We start from the raw sequence: 18,941 nt of genomic DNA, 5'->3' as shown, positions 1-18,941 counted from the left end.
TGAGGTTACAGATTTTGCTGGAATACCGTTCTGCTGCTGCTGATGGCCCACAGCACCTCATGGATGCCCAGTTTTGAGCTGCTAGATCTGTTCTGATTCTATCCCATTTAGCATGGTGGTAGTGCCACACAACACGTTGGATGGTATCCTCAGTGCGAAAACGGGACTTCGTCTCCACGAGGACTGTGCGGTGGTCACTCCTACCAATACTGTCGTGGACAGATGCATTTGCGACAGGTAGATTGGTGAGGACGAGGTCAAGTATGTTTTTCCCTCGTGTTGCTTCGCTCACCACCTGCCACAGGCCCAGTCTAGCAGCTATATCCTTAAGGACTCGGCCTGCTCGGTCAGTAGTGGTGCTACCGAGCCACTCTTGTTGATGGACATTGAAGTCCCCCATCCAGAGTACATTCTGTGCCCTTGCTACCCTCAGTGCTTCCTCCAAGTGGTGTTCAACATGGAGGAGGACTGATTCATCAGCTGAGGGAGGGCGGTAGATGGTAATCAGCAGGAGGTTTCCTTGTCCATGTTTGACCTGATGCCATGAGATTTCATTGGGTCCAGAGTCAATGTTGAGGACTTCCAGGGCTACTCCCTCTTGCATATATCTTATGGATCCACTGTGATTGGCTGTGAATGAAGTAAGAACAGAAAATGCAGAAAATACATAGGCCAATTAGCATCTGAAAGAGAAAATTAAGTGTTGGTGGGACTTTTTGGGTGGGCTATGAATGATCTTGTATATAAGCCAAATTGCAGCTTATGAAAGTGAGACTGAGATCAGTAGTTCTTGTATTTTTTTTTTCCTTTTTGCATTAGGTCATCAGCACTGAGAATACAACAAATGTTTCACCTTGATACATTGCTGCTTCACATTTTGATTGTACTGCTACATCAGATAAAGTTAGTCTACATAGTGTCTGTCTCCTGAGACAATATATGCTGTTTAATATTCAGCACCAGTACTTCAGGCTCATAATCTGCTACAGTGCTAGAAACGAATGCTAAAACTGAAGATTGGTTATTTAATATTTGATGCTCTTTCAATGCTCTTTCAAATTCAAGTGAAATATGTAGGTTGTTAATCTAATATTCACTGGCAATACTATAGGGCTTTTATTAAACTCTTAAACTGAGCAATCAAATGCTGTTCCTGCACTTTTAATATTTCTTGAAATATAAGAGGAATTCAGAGGCTGTTCCCCTCAGTAAAAGCAGTGTGCACCTGACCCATGCAGAGGGTTATTCCCTGGTCTGTTCTGAGTTAGCTGATCTCAGCAAGGTTGGATGTGTACAAATCTGCTAAATTCTTTGTAAAATATAAATGCAACTCTCTTCCTGCCACTCTTGAGCCAACCACCAGAAAGTGCATGAGTGACTTGGCATTTAAAGGGGCAATGTGACCTGGATAAAAGGGCAGTAAAGATGATTATAATGTACGGTCTGGAAGTAATGTGAAGTATATATTCCTGGCAGTGCATTGTTGGAACATATGTCACATTACTGAAGATGGTCTAGATTTTCTGATATGGATGCAATTTGGTGCATTTTTCACATAAATGCATTGAAATGGTTATTAGGAAGACCTGAAGTCATATGTGCTATATATACGCCCAATTTTCTGTGGTCAATTTATTTTCATAATTATGCATAGCTTCAGGTGCAGATTTGGATGTGTGAAAAGAACACACCAGTAGTGAGAGTGGAAAATTGTGTGTCGTTGGAATTTAAAGGAATCTAGACAATTAAAGGGAAGTGTCAATAGAGGGAACAGAAATCCTTACAATCTTAGAAGTCTAAGAAGGCATTTCAATCCATTTGTAGCCTTTGTTGAGGCTGAAGGGGGTGGGGACTAAGATGTGGCAAGCAAAAATGAAGAGAAAACCTTTTGATTTGTTATTTTGCCTCAATGATACAGGTGGATCATCAATATAGACAGTGGAACTGCCTTAATGCAATTAATTAGCTTAAAGAAGATCACTTTATAGTTTTTACTTTATTAGCTAAAGCCAAATGTTGCTTTGTGTAGCTGGAATGGGGAAGCAACAGGAGACACTTTGTACAGTTCATCAGAATTCTGAAGTGCTGACTACTATAGCTTGATGACATAGATCAGTAAGAGGAATGTGGTTGGTATATTGCTATGTTGCAACAGAAAGATCTATGTATAATGGTAATACAGTGTATTCTGGTAATTTTTTTTCAGAAACCAAGGTGAAAGGCAAAGTCTGAAACTTATAGTAGAAACCCTATAACTAACCCTTCATTATACTGTATTCATCAGAATATCTAATACCATCTGCTTTGCCTAGGACTGCCCTAGTTTGCCTCCTCTTTCCTTTTTGTTTTCTACACCTATTCATTTAAAATCTAATTTATAATACAGTTACCTGCTAGCATACCCCCATGACAAATTATATTGCTATAGATCTGAACTGCATTTTGGCTTGATGCTGTTGACTATTATGTAGTGTGCTACTACTAACTCTGTTTTGTAGTAAATTGTGTTTTTTTCCCCCCATGTCAGTTATTACATTTTACTACTTGGAACCATGATGATGACTTTTTGTGGTCATCGTGTTGACTGTATTTCTATAATTAAAAAATTTAACTTTGTCCTTTTTTCTTGCCAGTTTTTCCCCCATTCCTTCTTCTCCTGAAGGTATTGACTCTTTTCTGAGTTGGATGGGCACCATGTGGCCTTTGGTGCCTTGCCCAAATAGCCATTATTTTTGTTTAAGGGAGGCAGGTGACTTGACTGTTGGGTTATCACAGCAGAACTCAATCTTGTCCTTATCTAATGTCCACACAGGTGCAATTACAGCAGAGAGTCACTAGATAGAGATCAAGAACAAGAACCCTTGCCAATTTTCTGCTCCCTAATTCAGGGATACTGAGACTAATTATAGTGCTCTTCCACCTGCTAGGCTGAGATCTGAATGGCTTAGCTACTTGACAAACTTGTTGAGCTGCTTTATAAACTTGCTGAGAATAGGAAGCCATTTACTGCACAAACTTACTGAACTATTAGAGGTTTGCATTTAAAATCCAGGAGTAGGCCTTGCATATGTCATGAGCATGGCAAGGCCTTAATCAACTGCTGGTTTTACTGCCCCTAGTGGGAGAAGCTGAAACTTCCCAATTTGGTTTCAGTTTTTGAATGCAACAAAGTTCTTCCTCTCATCACAAGATAATTATGGATGAGGCAGACCATTTAGCCTATATAAATTCTTCCATCCATAGAGATCCTAACGTCCCTCTATTATAGCATCCAATTGTTTCTGAAACAATTCCTGGGTTTTTGCTTTCACTACTCTATCTAGAAGTTTATTCCATACGTTGACTTTTTGCATGAAGAAGAATTTCCTAATATCGGTCCTAAAATTGCCTTTTACTAGTTTGAACCAATGTCCCACAGTTTAATTTAAAGTAATATTCTGGGTTAATTTTTAAAATATCCTTAACAACCTTGTATACTTGTAAACAATTTTACAACACCAAGTTATAGTCCAGCAAATGTAAACATTTGCCTGAGGAAGGAGAAAATCTCGGAAAGCTTGTGAATTTAAAATAAAATTGCTGGACTATAACTTGGTGTTGTAAAATTGTTTACAATTGTCAACCCCAGTCCATCACCGGCATCTCCACATCATGACAACCTTGTATACCTCTAAGATTACCTCTCCAATGCCTCCGTTCTAAGCTGAGAGGACCAAGTTTCTCCTGTATTTCCTCATAATACAGACCCCTGACACTGGTGACGAGCTTCATGGCTCCAGTGCATGATTGTCTCTCTTATTTATTGGCGACTCGAAATGGACGCAGTACTTGTGCAGTTTGACCAAAGCACTGTAAATCTTGATCATTATCTTCTCTGACTTGGATCCAAAATTGGCTCAGTGGCAGGAAACAAAGGGTAATGGTTGACGAATGTTTTTGTGACTGGAAGGCTGTTTCCAGTGGGGTTCTGCAGGGCTCAGTACTTGGTCCCTTGCTTTTTGTGATCTATATTAATGATTTGGACTTAAATAGAAGTTTACAAAAATTGGCCGTGTGGTTGAAAGTGAGGAGAAAAGCTGTAGACTGCAGGAAGGTATCATTGGACTGGTCAGGTGGGCAGAAAAGTGGCAAATGGAATTCAGTCCGGAGAAGTGTGAGTTAATGCATTTGGGGAGGGCAAACAAGGCAAGGGAATACACAATAAATGGGAGGATACTGAAAGGTGTAGAGGAAGTGAGGGACCTTGGAGGGCATGTCCACAGATCCCTGAAGGTAGCAGGTCATGTAGATAAGGTGTTAAGAAGGCATATGGAATACTTTCCATTTATTAGCCGAGGCATAGAATATAAGAGCAGGGAGGTTATGCTGGAACTGTATAAAACACTGGTTAGGCCATAGCTTGAGTACTGTGTACTGTTCTGGTCACCACATTATAGGAAGGCTGTAATTGCACTAGAGAAGGCACAGAGGAGATTTACGAGGATGTTGACAGGTCTGGAGAATGTTAGCTATGAGGAAAAATTGGATAGGCTGGGGTTGTTCTCTTTGGAACAGAGGAGGCTGAGGGGTGATTTAATTGAGGTGTATAAAATTATGAGGGGCCTAGATAGGATGGAAAGGAAGGACCTATTTCCCTTAGCAGAGAGGTCAATAACCAGGGGGCATAGATTTAAAGTGATTGGTAGAAGGATTAGAGGGGCGCTGAGGAAAATTTTTTTCACCCAGAGGTTGGTAGGGGTCTGGAATTCACTGCCTGAAAGGGTGGTAGAGGCAGAAACCCTCAACTCATTTAAAATGTACCTGGATGTGCACCTGAAGTGCCGTGACCTACAAGGCTATGGACCAAGTGCTGGAAAGTGGGATTAGGCTGGGTGGCTCATTTTCGGCCGGCACGGACACAATATGCTGAATGGCCTCCTTCTGTGCTGTAAATTTTCCATGATTCTATGACTTATATTCTATTATTTTGGCTATGTAGTTCAACATCCCTATTTACTTTGTTGATCGCTGCTTTGCATTGCATCGAGTCTACTAAAGCTCCTAGGTCTCTCCACTTCATCTTTAGCTATTTCAACAACATTCATTGAGTGCACGTGTCATCTATTTTTCCTTTCCATGTATAGCACTTTACACTTGTCTGTATTAAATTTCATCTGTCATTGCTCTGCCCACTTACATATTTTGTCCGACTCATTCTGTAATTTCTGAGCTGCCTCCTTCAATTCCACTTCCCTTCCCTAGTTTGGTATCATCTGCAAATTTGATCACTTGGCATTGAGTTTCTGAACCCAGGTTACATGTAAATTTGAAGCAGTAGTAGTTCCAACAATGAGCTCTGGAGTACCCCACTCAGTAATTTCCCATACCTCTGACATCAATTCTAACAAGTGCTTATTTCCTACTCTATAGCCAGTTTATTATCCATGAATCCCCACAGTTTTGAATTGAACTCGCCTCTTGGTTTTGAGTCATTTGAAGGCAATAATCTGACCTCAGTGCTCAATTGATGCTTACAAATTGCTTTCATACCATCAGTTAGATTACTGCAGTGTAATCATGGCTAGGCATCTATTGTTCTGTATTTATTTCACTCTGTGGATATAGTGGTGCTGATTGATCAGTTCTAATATCCTTTCACTTAATTAATGGTAAGGAAGAAGACTTTATAGTCAATGTTGGTGGTAGAATTGCTGTTAATAATATAACAAATAATAAGATATAATTAGGACTTCAGATTTTCAGGTTCTATTTTGTCCTGAATTTGGGATAAAAAAGGGGTATTCACCTGCGAGGGAATGCTTACTTTTTTGGATCAATAATAAAATCAGGTGTTTGTTATTAGAAAATCTTGGGTTTGAATCAGCAAAATAACTTTGGTAAGAACAAATAAAACACTTTTAAGTAACTAATGAATGCTTACAACTGTTTTCACAAAGTATAATGCTTGAAAAAGGTGATATGTCTCATTAGCTGTAGTGTCAGTGTTTCTTTCCCATGGAACTTTGCTCAGCTGCCTATATGTAACTTAGGAAACTGAAGCTGCCCTCTGTACAGAAGCTGCCCATCGATACAGAGAGAAGATGAAGTGCTGTCTGTGCTAAACTGATGAACCTGATCCTGTCCTCACCTCACTTCATCTCCATGTAAAGCAGGGTTGTTTGATGACAGTTGCGGGAAGGAACCCGTGACAATTTTTTCCTTCTTAACCCAGTGGCACTAAGGTGAGTTATGATGGCCCTACCATTGCCTCAGCTCAGATCAGCTCAGCTCACTGTATACAGATTGGTGATTGAACCCAGGGATTTCCTGATATGTATGCTGCAGCTGCTGACTGGATAAATTCTTTCAGCCATCGGAGAGTGCAGCACCATTTTCTGTTTGTCTTAGCAACTGTAACGATAGTGCTGTAACAAGGCTCCACTACTGCAGAATTCCTACATTTTTTTTATGTATCTGTGACACAAAGCAGTCAAAGTCTTAACATTTATATTCTTATGATGCTTATGGGGCACTCAGATGGCAAAGCTGGTATTTCGTGTTTGATGTGGGGAGGCAGTGGCTGGGGCAGATGTTGTGTTGTAGTAGCAGCTGTTCACTACCCTAATTGTGTATTGCATCATTGGAGATGCAGAGTTTTGCAGCTCCTATGGATGCGGAATTGTGCACAACCACTGAAGTGTATGCAAACCGTGTACAGCTTGTACATGTGGGGAATCACTGTCCTCCCTCTACAGATCATTAGGAACGTGTACATTGTGCAGGGCTCTTAACATTGAGGAATGATAAACATTTTAAAATTAGATCTATGATTGCTGAGAGAGACTCAGATCACAAACCCATTTAAACAAATGGAGCTGTGAATAGATTTATGAGTGACAAGTATTCAACTAGGTTATATTTTTAAGCCAAAATGAAAGATTGTTACTTCTAATGAGTGACACTTTAACAGGTTTGAAAATGTTAAAAATTACGATGACGTGCAACTGTTTGTTTTTTGCTGTTTGGGGGTAGTAGCTGAATAAAGCGGTCCTTGGGATAAGGGACGGATTCTCCTACAAACTTTCTGAATCCAACAAAACAACTGCGGTGGTTGATGGCTCTGATTACTGGAGTTCACTTATTGAATATTCCCCTTTTTTCTTTTTGACCTGAAAAAATGTGCACACAGACCTGGAGGGAACAGTACACTTTCTCTTCACAAGCCGTGAGCAGTGGATGGACTTTGATCTATGTGATGCATGAGGTTCAAGAGAAAAATAAAATACATTCAAATTTTGAGATCCACACAACTCCTTTTAATGTTTCTTTGTGAGAATAGGGAGTCGATGTGGGCATATTAATGAGAACCTGAAAATAGTGAACTATTTGTGATGATGTGCAATCACGCTTTGTGTGTACAGTCACCAGAAAAACATTATTGCATGTGCAGATGGTATTTTCACACTGTGCAAGAGCTGAAGTTAACTATATTTGAAATGCTGTCCAATAACAGGCCCCTAGAAAGTGCCTTAGAGTGGCGTATGTGCTCTGTTCTCTGACCTCTTCATCTTGTGGTACAGCATCTGTCCTTCACCTGACACTTGCCCAGAATGACATGTCTGTGAGAAGGAGATCAGGCTTCAGATGGGTGGGAATATGCAGTCTGTTTAGCTCACTCACTTTCAAAATGGAGGCTGTCTATGAATACATAGGCACGTAAATTTAAACTGTATTTAACCATCCTTTACAGGTAAATACCTCTGAGGTACTTAAACGTAAACTTAATTAGAATACATCAGAGTTCTATACATGTTCACATTTCAGAACTGCCTCTTCAGTCTGATCTTACATTGTTATCCACTAAATCCAACTCTTCATTCAACCACATGTGCATGATTGATGGGTTGTCAGTAAGCACAGGCAAGCATGCAGGCAAATAAGCAGCTGAATAAAACATTTTTACAAATGGAGTACTGTGTGATTAGTGGGGTAGTTCACTGCAGTCTCACTTTTCGACTGATGGGACAAAAAATTCCTCTCTTTGCCAGCAGCTATAAAGGGTCCAATATGAAATGGGAATGAACAAATGACATTGTCCTCACTCCACCCTGTTTGGGCAGTCTCAACCCACAGCACAAAGCTACCCTTAATATGGTAATAATTGGATGCGTGGTGTAAAAATCTGCACTAGTAGCGTAGGGATGCTGTTCTGAGGTTGGGGTTAAAGCATATTGTTGGACCGAATGGAGGGAACGTTCCTCTATCTGCCTGTGCTATACCTGACCTGAGAGGGCTTGATATTGATACTGGATGCCAAAAAGTGGGAGGGGAAAAAGCATTCTGCTTTCCAAAACTGACATCACTCAATTTTTGGGTGCAAGAAGTCACCCCTAGAATATTAATTTAAACATATTTGCATGTTGGCATATAAGGAAGTGGTTTATTGTAAGAGAATGTAGGCTCGTTGAGCATTGTCACAATTGAATCAACTTCCAAACCTCCTGTGATTCCACAAAAGCTGCTTTGTGGAAACAATTTTTTTTTTGGCTATCTGCCCAGCAGTTTTTTTTGCCAGCCATCTATTTTTAACATCCAGATGTGCAGGGCAGCCAAAGCCTCGTGAGTATTTTGTAGTCAGGGTGGAGTGAGGACAATTTATTTATTTTCACTGACAGGTTGAGGCAGTCGGGAGCCATGTGACACATCTGCCTTGCAAAGTCATTCCAGCAGGAAGAAAATCCATGACTCCCCACAAATATGATTTAAAGATTATGGTTATTGTTTTTACTTACCATTTCATTTTTGTAACCATAATAGGAAGACTCCCTGGCAGCTAAAAAAGTGGATAATCAGCTAATAGCATTGTATGACATGAGGAAATCATAAAAGAAATAATAAATAATAACTTACAACATTTTTAAAAAACACAATAAACAATAACGGATATGGGGAGCCGACTGTCACCAGGTCTGAGCAACTGTGCAAGGTAACGGTTGGAGTGCTTTCATTTGTATTTGATGGCAATAGCACAATAAGCACTTTTATAGTAATGCTGGGGCTGTGGGAGAGAGGTGCTCAACGAGATATTTGTAACCTCTGAATGCTGTTCACACTTTTTAATGTACCAGGGCGTTATTAGTCGCTGTTGGAGGGGCAACAGAAAGAAAGTATTTGTTTCCTATGCCTCTGATCTCTGTTCTTGTGACCCATGAAAATTTGGGTCCTTGGCACCATCAGACGAGGCCTCACATACAGTAGAAGTTAGATGTAAAGGTCTCTTCATCCTTCCTCAGCAATGGAGGAAGAATTCCTCTTGTTGCTAGGCGCAGCAAGGATCATGGATTTTGAAGATTTCCACTGTTTAATATTTCTAACAAAATCTTAAACAAGTTGTTTTGAAGAGCACCAAACATTTCATCAGGGTGAATTTTTCAGTTTCTGCACTAGATATTCTTATGGCCTCTCTGAATGAGGTTGCTAATTTATATGTCAAAGAGTAGGGTATGATAGTGTAGTGGTTATATTACTGGACTAGTAATTCTAGAGGCCTGAACTAATAATCCAGTGAATGCAAGTTCAAATCCCACCATGGCAATTTGAGGATTTATATTCATTTAAAAAAATATGGAAATAAAAAGTGACTGTAATGGATTGTCATAAAAACCCAACTAGTTCACTAATATCAATTGAGCTAATGGGGGAGCCACCAGAGCAACTGTGAGGGAAATATTGTTGGCTAAAGAATGACTTAATCACTGAACTGAATGTAAACTACTTTACATGATAATCCTTGCCTTGTCTGACTTTGTTATGTAATGCATTGTTTCAGGGAATTGATGCCGTTTTGAACTAAAGATGCCGCTCATCAAGAGGATCATTGAACCTCGGCATCTGTGTCATGGGGCTTTACCAGAAGGTGTCACCAGTGAGTTGGAATGTGTGACAAACAGCACGTTAGCTGCCATTATAAAGCAGCTTGGCAGTCTCAGTACGTAAGCAAGACTTCATGTTTAATCTGTTTTCTGTTGTAAACGTATAGGGTGATTCTTGTCTGAATCGCTCCCTTTTAATGAATTGACTTCTCGCAAGGATTTATCATTCATATAAGAAAAAAATTATTTCTGGAGGAGTGAATGACACACTGGGTATGCATCCTTCGATGTGATGGAAATATCCATTCTCTGCTGGCTGCAAAAGTCCTAGGTCACATGGGTTTGGACAGCTTTAACACACTTCCTAGTAAGTATGGGTCCGCAGCACAGAGCTGCCCATAATCTGGCATTACATTGATAGTTTCCCTCAGAAAGGCCAGAGCAATGCTTGGTATAGCAACTGGAAATATCATACTGATGCAGTAGTGGATGCTCTTCTAAAGTTGAACTTAAGGCAGGTCGTTGGAGGAGGGTAGAGGAAATTTCACCCTGCATGTATCCCATTCTGTGCTTGTAAACAATTTTACGACACCAAGTTATAGTCCAGCAATTTTATTTTAAATTCACAAGCTTTCGGAGGCTACCTCCTTCCTCAGGTGAACGATGTGGAAAATTCTGTGCTTGACCAGGGAGTGTATGCTGCTGGTACATGAATGGGAACAGTTTCCCATTCTCTAGCACTTAACATTCCTCGCCCTGATATTTATCCACAAAAAATGTTAGCATAAATCTGATGGGAATCTCTCTATTTCTATTTCTAATTGTAAACAATTTTACAACACCAAGTTATAGTCCAACAATTTTATTTTTAATCCCACAAGCTTTCGGAGGCTTCCTCCTTCCTCAGGTGAACGGTGTGGAAATAACATTTTCGAATCCTTCGCATTTTAAAATCACAGAACAATGCCTGGTGATTACTGCCCGTTGCCAAGGCAATCACAGTGAGCAGACAGAAAGGTGTTACCTAAAAAGGCCACCGAATATACAAACCCCCAAAAACAAAAAAAGAGAGATAGAGATAAGGAAGACAGTCAATGACCCGTTATATTAAAAACAGATAACATTTGTTCGCTGGTGGGGTTACGTGTAGTGTGACATGAACCCAAGATCCCAGTTGAGGCCGTCCTCATGGGTGCGGAACTTGGCTATCAATTTCTGCTCGACGATTTTGCGTTGTCGTGTGTCTCGAAGGCCGCCTTGGAGTATGCTTACCCGAAGGTCGGTGGCTGAATGTCCATGACTGCTGAAGTGTTCCCCGACGGGGAGAGAACCCTCCTGTTTGGCAATTGTTGCGCGGTGTCCGTTCATCCGTTGTCGCAGCGTCTGCATGGTCTCGCCAATGTACCATGCTCTGGGGCATCCTTTCCTGCAACGTATGAGGTAGACAACGTTGGCCGAGTCACAGGAGTATGAACCGTGCACCTGGTGGGTGGTGTCCTCTCGTGTGATGGTGGTATCTGTGTCGATGATCTGGCATGTCTTGCAGAGGTTACCGTGGCAGGGTTGTGTGGTGTCGTGGACGCTGTTCTCCTGAAGGCTGGGTAATTTGCTGCGAACGATGGTTTGTTTGAGGTTGGGTGGCTGTTTAAAGGCGAGTAGTGGAGGTGTGGGGATGGCCATAGCGAGGCGTTCGTCATCATTGATGACATGTTGAAGGCTGCGGAGAACATGGCGTAGTTTCTCCGCTCCGGGGAAGTACTGGACGACGAAGGGTACTCTGTTGGTTGCGTCCCGTGTTAGTCTTCTGAGGAGGTCTCCGCGATTTTTCGCTGTGGCCCGTCGGAACTGTCGATCGATGAGTCGAGCATCATATCCCGTTCTTACTAGGGCGTCTTTCAGCGTCTGTAGGTGTCCATCGCGTTCCTCCTCGTCTGAGCAGACCCTGTGTATTCGCAGGGCCTGTCCTTAGGGGATGGCCTCTTTGAAGTGGTTAGGGTGGAAGCTGGAAAAGTGGAGCATCGTGAGGTTGTCCGTGGGCTTGCGGTAGAGTGAGGTGCTGAGGTGCCCGTCTTTGATGGAGATTCGTGTGTCCAAGAAAGAAACTGATTCTGAGGAGTAGTCCATGGTGAGCTTGATGGTGGGATGGAACTTGTTGATGTTATCGTGTAGTCTCTTTAGTGATTCCTCACCGTGGGTCCATAGAAAGAAAATGTCGTCGATGTATCTGGTGTATAGTGTTGGTTGGAGGTCCTGTGCAGTGAAGAAGTCCTGCTCGAACTTGTGCATGAAAATGTTGGCGTATTGGGGTGCGAATTTGGTCCTCATGGCTGTTCCGTGTGTTTGGGTAAAGAACTGGTTATTGAAGGTGAAGACATTGTGATCCAGGATGAAGTGGATGAGTTGTAGGATGGCGTCTGGAGATTGGCTGTTGTTGGTGTTGAGTATTGATGCTGTCGCAGCGATGCCGTCATCGTGGGGGATACTGGTGTAGAGTGCCGAGACGTCCATCGTGGTGAGAAGTGTTCCAGGAACCCACCCAACCTCAAACAAACCATCGTTCGCAGCAAATTACCCAGCCTTCAGGAGAACAGCGTCCACGACACCACACAACCCTGCCACGGTAACCTCTGCAAGACATGCCAGATCATCAACACAGATACCACCATCACACGAGAGGACACCACCCACCAGGTGCACGGTTCATACTCCTGTGACTCGGCCAACGTTGTCTACCTCATACGTTGCAGGAAAGGATGCCCCAGAGCATGGTACATTGGCGAGACCATGCAGACGCTGCGACAACGGATGAACGGACACCGTGCAACAATCGCCAAACAGGAGGGTTCTCTCCCCGTCGGGGAACACTTCAGCAGTCATGGACATTCAGCCACCGACCTTTGGGTAAGCACACTCCAAGGCGGCCTTCAAGACACACGACAACGCAAAATCGTCGAGCAGAAATTGATAGCCAAGTTCCGCACCCATGAGGACGGCCTCAACCGGGATCTTGGGTTCATGTCACACTACACGTAACCCCACCAGCGAACAAATGTTATCTGTTTTTAATATAACGGGTCATTGACTGTCTTCCTTATCTCTCTATTTTTTGTTTTTGGGGGTTTGTATATTCGGTGGCCTTTTTAGGTGACACCTTTCTGTCTGCTCACTGTGATTGCCTTGGCAACGGGCAGTAATCACCAGGCATTGTTCTGTGATTTTAAAATGCGAAGGATTCGAAAATGTTATTTCCACACCGTTCACCTGAGGAAGGAGGAAGCCTCCGAAAGCTTGTGGGAGTAAAAATAAAATTGTTGGACTATAACTTGGTGTTGTAAAATTGTTTACAATTGTCAACCCCAGTCCTTCACCAGCATCTCCACATCATTTCTATTTCTAGTTAGTGGACCTGGCATAGAACCACCAATTTTATTACTAAAAAATAGTAGTATAAATAATTTTATAAAATATGTAATTGTTTTAAAAAAAAGATGAAATATTAACAATTCTACCATGACACAATATAAAATTAAGATATGATGCTCATTTAGAATACAGTTTTAAAGATCATGTATAAAAGTAAAATAATAGAGCTGATCCTATGGTTTCACTGATAAGCTCGCCACCCAGCATGGTACTGAGCCATATTGACCAAGAAGGGCCCCAGTTTTGATTCCTGGTCTATGCTTAGTTAACTGATCTAAGCTGGGTAGCAATGGCTACTTGGATGTGGTGCAAAATGGTGTCTGTGGACCACACTTACGAATCAGCCTTCAGAGAGGAGAAAATTGAAGGGAAAAATATATAAAATGTGCTTTGGGCCTCAATGTCTCTGGGCTAGGAAAGGAGGAAAAATCAGTTCGTGCCCATGTTCCTGATTACTATCCAGTAACCACTGCTGGAAACTGTGAGTGAATGGACTGGGCATGGCTATCAAGCTTCACACAGCTGAATAGCTTGCAAACACTCATTATCTTAGCTCATAGACGAAGAATGGCTATTTTGGTGGGTTGCAAGATGGTGCCTGTGGACCATAACCAAAATGTGTCAGCGTTCAAAAACAAGAAAAGTGAAGAGGGAAAATATGTCTGTTATTAAAAAATCTTGCGTATATGCGCATTTCCTGTTCACAAATCTTACTTCCTGTTGTTAGGACTTTGAGGAATGATTTTTATGTCAACACTTGCAATTGAAACTGCCTATGCAAACATTTATAATAGGAATTTCCAATGTAAACAGTCATCAGTCAAACTGTAGTTGCAGGTCTCCCATCACTGATAGTGCTGTGGTGCTTCTCCATTCCCGTCTCCCAGCGCCTTTTTTCCTTTGGCCTCCTCAGCCTCTGGCCCCATTTCTTGGCCCACGCCTGCCTCTCTTGTTAGCTTCCAGCCCTTTCCTTGACCGTGTTCCGGTGGCTCAGCTCCTCTCAATTTTCCTCCCCTGGCTACACAAGCCTTCCAGCTCCACTTACTGCCATTTAGGCCCCACCATGCCTGGAATTCTGCATTCCCTTCAGTCTCTCTCTCTCTCCAACCTCTGACTCTGGGCTGCTTTGAGCCTAATCTCATCACATTTATGCCCCACTCCGTTGCTGCCTTTGTACTTCAGCCCCACTCCTATATCTCCCATGTGTTGTTCCCCCTTTGGCCTTGTGATTTCTTCTTCCAGCAGCTTTAAGTCTTTTGCTGGGCTTCTGATCAGCTTCCTTCTCAGCCTCTGCCTCCACCCTGGAAGCAACGTTGCAGTTTATGATTTCATCTGGGCCCCCATCTCCACCCCCTTCTTCAGATAGCCTGTTGAACAAAGTACTTCATTGTTGAAATTAGATGATATGGCAGGATGATTAGTAATGATTTAAGTGTATCTAGCAGAAGCTGTGATCGCTGCACAGAATAATGAATCATAATAGTCATGACAGAATTCTCAATCTGCTGCTTTAATAATTTTGCACCATATCATGAATGCTAAAATGTGTCCTGAGACTCGACCCATATGCTATCAAAAGGGTAGAATATATTTAAAGTAAGCCTCCTGGATAGCATCGAGTGCTTTGTAGCAGTATGAAATGCCTGCATAGTCCTTTTAAGAAAAGAACATACTTGTTTTGATCAAGATGAAAACGATTAGTTGTCAGCAGAATTGGGGGTTGTTGCTGAAGTTCTATTGAGAGAACAGGCTTTTTCTCATTGCTGATCTTACTGGCGTACCAGTCCACGCGCATTGGCTGTTCTCATGTACCTTGTCCAAGTGGCCATTCTTCATTTGTGGGCCTAGATTGTGAGTATCAGTCGGCTATTTAGTCATGGGTGCCATCATGATGCTGTCCTGACCCAATGTCCACATACAGAACATATTCCTGTAGGATTAGGAAAAAGAATCCCATCTGATTTTCCGCCCCATTCCTAACCCAGGGGTACTGAGGCCAATTGTAGCATGCTGACTACCACCCTGGTTGAGATTGGCTAACTCAGCAAAGACTGGGAATTGAAACTGGGACATTCTTGTCATATGGATTACTGCTACACTGGGTTAGGGGAGCATTTCATTTAAATTGCAGTAAAAGTATGCCCATTATTCGAGTGATATAACAAAAATACAAAGAAACAGTTTAGAGCAAGGGGTCATGCTGGGACGGATTAACTGCCAGGTACTACTGTCTCCACTGCAATGAGGCCTGAAACTACAACTTCAATTTTGGAAAAAATATGACTATGGAAAAATGGCATCTGAACAATTCTCATCTTTATTATCACTTCATATAATCAGTATGTCCTACCTCCTGCTGTGAAACTGTATTTATATAACTCATGAGCCTCGCTGAATTTAATATGCTCAAGGCTTTCTCACTTGTGTTTCCACTCTGACAAATATAGTATCACATCTATACGTAGAATTGCATAGAATTTTACAGCACACAGATAGGCCATTTGGAACAATAGGTCTATGCCGGTGTTTATGCTCCACACGAGCCTCCTCCCACCTTACTTCAGCTCACCCTATCAACATATCCTCCTATTCTTTTCTCCCTCATGTACTTATCTAGCTTCCCCTTAAACGCATCTATTCTATTCGCCTCAACCACTCCATGTGGTAGCGAGTGCCACATTCTTACCACTCTCTGAGTAAAGAAGTTTCTCTTGAATTCCTTATTGGATTTATAATTGACTATCATATATTTATAGCTCCTAGTTTTGGACTCCCCCATAAGTGAAAACACCTTCTCTACATCTATCCCATCAAACCCCTTCATAATTTTAAAGGCCTCTATCAGGTCACCTCTCAATCTTCTCTTTTCTAGAGAAAAAAGCCCCAGCCTGTTCAGTCTTTCAGTTCAGTCTATAGCCATGGGATATTCTCCATTTAAATTATTCCTCCTTTTTACAGTAAATTCTGGACCACCCACTACCGTGCCAGTGCATTTAAATGACCACCATTGAAATTAATGGGAAAGTCAGTTCCGTATTGCAATCTGTTAGTAAAAATCTTTAACTTTCTGGTTTGTGATTTGCTGTGAAGCATTGATACAATGAAGCACCTTCAGATTCAGTTTGTTTAATGGGTGCATTTGTGCTCTGCCAAATGGATTTTCTAATGTATATTTTAGAGCTGTCATGAAATTCTTTGTGATAAATGTGTAACTCTGCACCCTAGCCTCTGTTTGCACCTCTGCCAGCTTTCCACACAGACTAAGTGTGACAGTGTGCTATCTCCATGTCTGCTTCACCCTGAGCTGAGCTTCAAATCTCATATTCTATAGATCAACAAGAACTATTTCTACCGTTGCAAGATTACGCACCTTACCCCCAATGCAGCCGAGACCCTCGTCCATGTCCGTCACCTCCAGCCTCGTCCTCTCCAATGCTGTGGTCATCGGCCTCTTGAGCTCCACCCTGCATAAACCCCAACTCGTCAAATCCCTACTGCCTGCATGCTGTCTGGCATTAAGTACTGCCTGCTCCTGTACCACCCTTATCATTACCACTCTCCATTGACTCCCACTTCTCCAATCTTCATTGGTTTCCTTCTACAACTTTACATTCAAAATTCTTATTCTTGTTTACAGATCCTGTATGGCCTCTTCCCTCCCTACCTCTGCAACCTCCTCAGTTTCAGTGCACACTCTCTGCTTAATAGAAAAGGGTACCACGTGCTGAAGGTCCAGATTGTGTGTGACCACATGCAAAAAATCCTTCACATAAAGAGGTGAAAATTAGTGGATGATATGCAAAGTTCATATCATTGAAGCAATGAAAAAATATTAAAATGACAGAAGGGTGTGAAAATAGCTAAAGTAGAGAAAAGATGTGGCAAAAATACACAAGCGAGAAGGTGAAAGAACTGCAAATTGTGGTAAACATATGGCAGGCCTACAAACACTTTAAAAGACAGCGGACCTCTTTGCTGGAACTGTGTTCTGACAAAGGGTCTACTTCCTCCTTCCAGACCCAGACAGACCTGTCATGACTCCCCAGAATCCCCTGCTTCTAAGTAAATGAGGAGATAACCAAAGAGTGAAGTTAAAGTTAGTATTCAGAATGCCCAGGAGAAAGATAAGATGCTGGAGTCAATTATATGCTCCCTGGCACCATGGTCATAGAAGCACTGCTACTAAGGAACTGTGTACACCTGCAGCACAATGAGCTAACGTTAAGCTATAAAGAATTGCTGGCTCATTTAAACAAATTGTCAGCTCTTCCTGTGCACAACGCATGATGTGCGGGGAGCATGCAGGGCGTCGGGGTCATGTTATCTGGCAATAGCAGTTCTTAGAGGCCTGCTAGTTTCCCTTCAAGCTGTCTTGCTTCTGAAGAGGGGATGAAATGACTAAAACAAGGGTACACACAAGAACTGCTCCATTCAATAAGACAGATTTGGAGGTCCTGTAGAGAAGGGATTTTCTGGAACTGCGGGGCACCCTCCAATGTAGGCCAATAGTAGAGCAGCCTGGATGGAGGTGGCAGAAATTGGCAAATGCTGTCTCCAATCCTAAGAGCAGGTGTGGAAGAAAGTTACTCCTTTTAAGAAAGTTGCCAAAGTAATACTTCTCACATTTTGCTTCATTTTACAAACTCTCCTTATAGTGGCTGTTAACAGAACTTCATTGCAAGCTTGGTGAAGCATCACTGAAGTGGTAACACTCTGGTTATTCTTCATATACTCTCTAAATCCACAGGTATTCCCATGATTTACTAGAATATTCTGTACTGCTGGTATGGCAATGTGCTTGCTCTGTGGTTTATATAATGTATGAAGCAACAAACAATAAGCACACTGACCACACAAGGTACCTGTAAGCTGTATATCTATAAACCCATGTAATGTGGATGCTGGCTTGGGCACTTTGGTGAAATGCAATGAGGAAAGGTGAGGTCGGAAACCTCCCAGTTCATGCCTTGAACTGTGCTTTGTTTACTATTCTTTCTCATGCTACTAACTCAAGCATACAATGGTCCACAGCAACTTAACACACAAAATCTTACTATGTACGCTGTGCTTGAAGTGGTATCTTACTGGCAGCAACAACAACAACTTGCATTTATATAGCGCCTTTAACATAGTAAAATGTCCCAAGGTGCTTCACGGGAGCTTTATCAGACAAAATTTGACACCAAGCCACATAAGAAGGTATTAGGACAGGTGACCAAAAGCTTGGTCAAAGAGGTAGGATTAAAGGAGAAGAGAGAGGTGGAGAGGCGGAGAAGTATAGGGAGAGAATTCTAGAGCTTAGGGTCTAGACAGCTGAGGGCACAGCTGCCAGTGGTGGGGCGAAGGAAATCAAGGATGCACAGGAGGCCAGAATTGGATAAATGCAGAGTCCTCGGATGGTTGTAGGGCTGGAGGAGGTTACAGAAATAGGGAGGGGCGAGGCCATGGAGGGATTTGAACACAAGGATGAGAATTTTAAATTTGAAGTGTTGCTGGACCAATGCCAATGCAAGCACAAGAATAAATAGCACTTGGTGCAAGTTAGGATATGGGCACCTGAATTTTGGTGAGCTCAAGTTTACAGAGGGTGGAAAATGGGAGGCCAGCCTCCTCCTGTGCTATAAGCATTTTATGATTCTATGATGGTGCCACATACACATCATCCAG

The 18,941-nt window shown here is 42.1% G+C and overlaps 1 protein-coding gene across 1 annotated transcript in view; it reads left to right on the top strand.

Annotated features, from left to right (window-relative positions):
- Positions 1-18,941, top strand: part of LOC137332745 (actin-binding protein WASF3-like) — a 96,711-nt gene that overhangs the window by 34,349 nt on the left and 43,421 nt on the right. Inside the window, exon 2 of the mRNA XM_067996682.1 lies at positions 9,809-9,967. Within this exon, the coding sequence (XP_067852783.1) occupies positions 9,835-9,967 (133 nt within the window). The 5' untranslated portion in view covers positions 9,809-9,834. The remainder of the gene's footprint in view (positions 1-9,808; positions 9,968-18,941) is intronic.

This window comes from Heptranchias perlo, chromosome 15, assembly GCF_035084215.1.
Source record: "Heptranchias perlo isolate sHepPer1 chromosome 15, sHepPer1.hap1, whole genome shotgun sequence".
Lineage (NCBI taxonomy): Eukaryota > Metazoa > Chordata > Chondrichthyes > Hexanchiformes > Hexanchidae > Heptranchias > Heptranchias perlo.
This window is presented reverse-complemented; position numbering and strand designations above follow the sequence as displayed.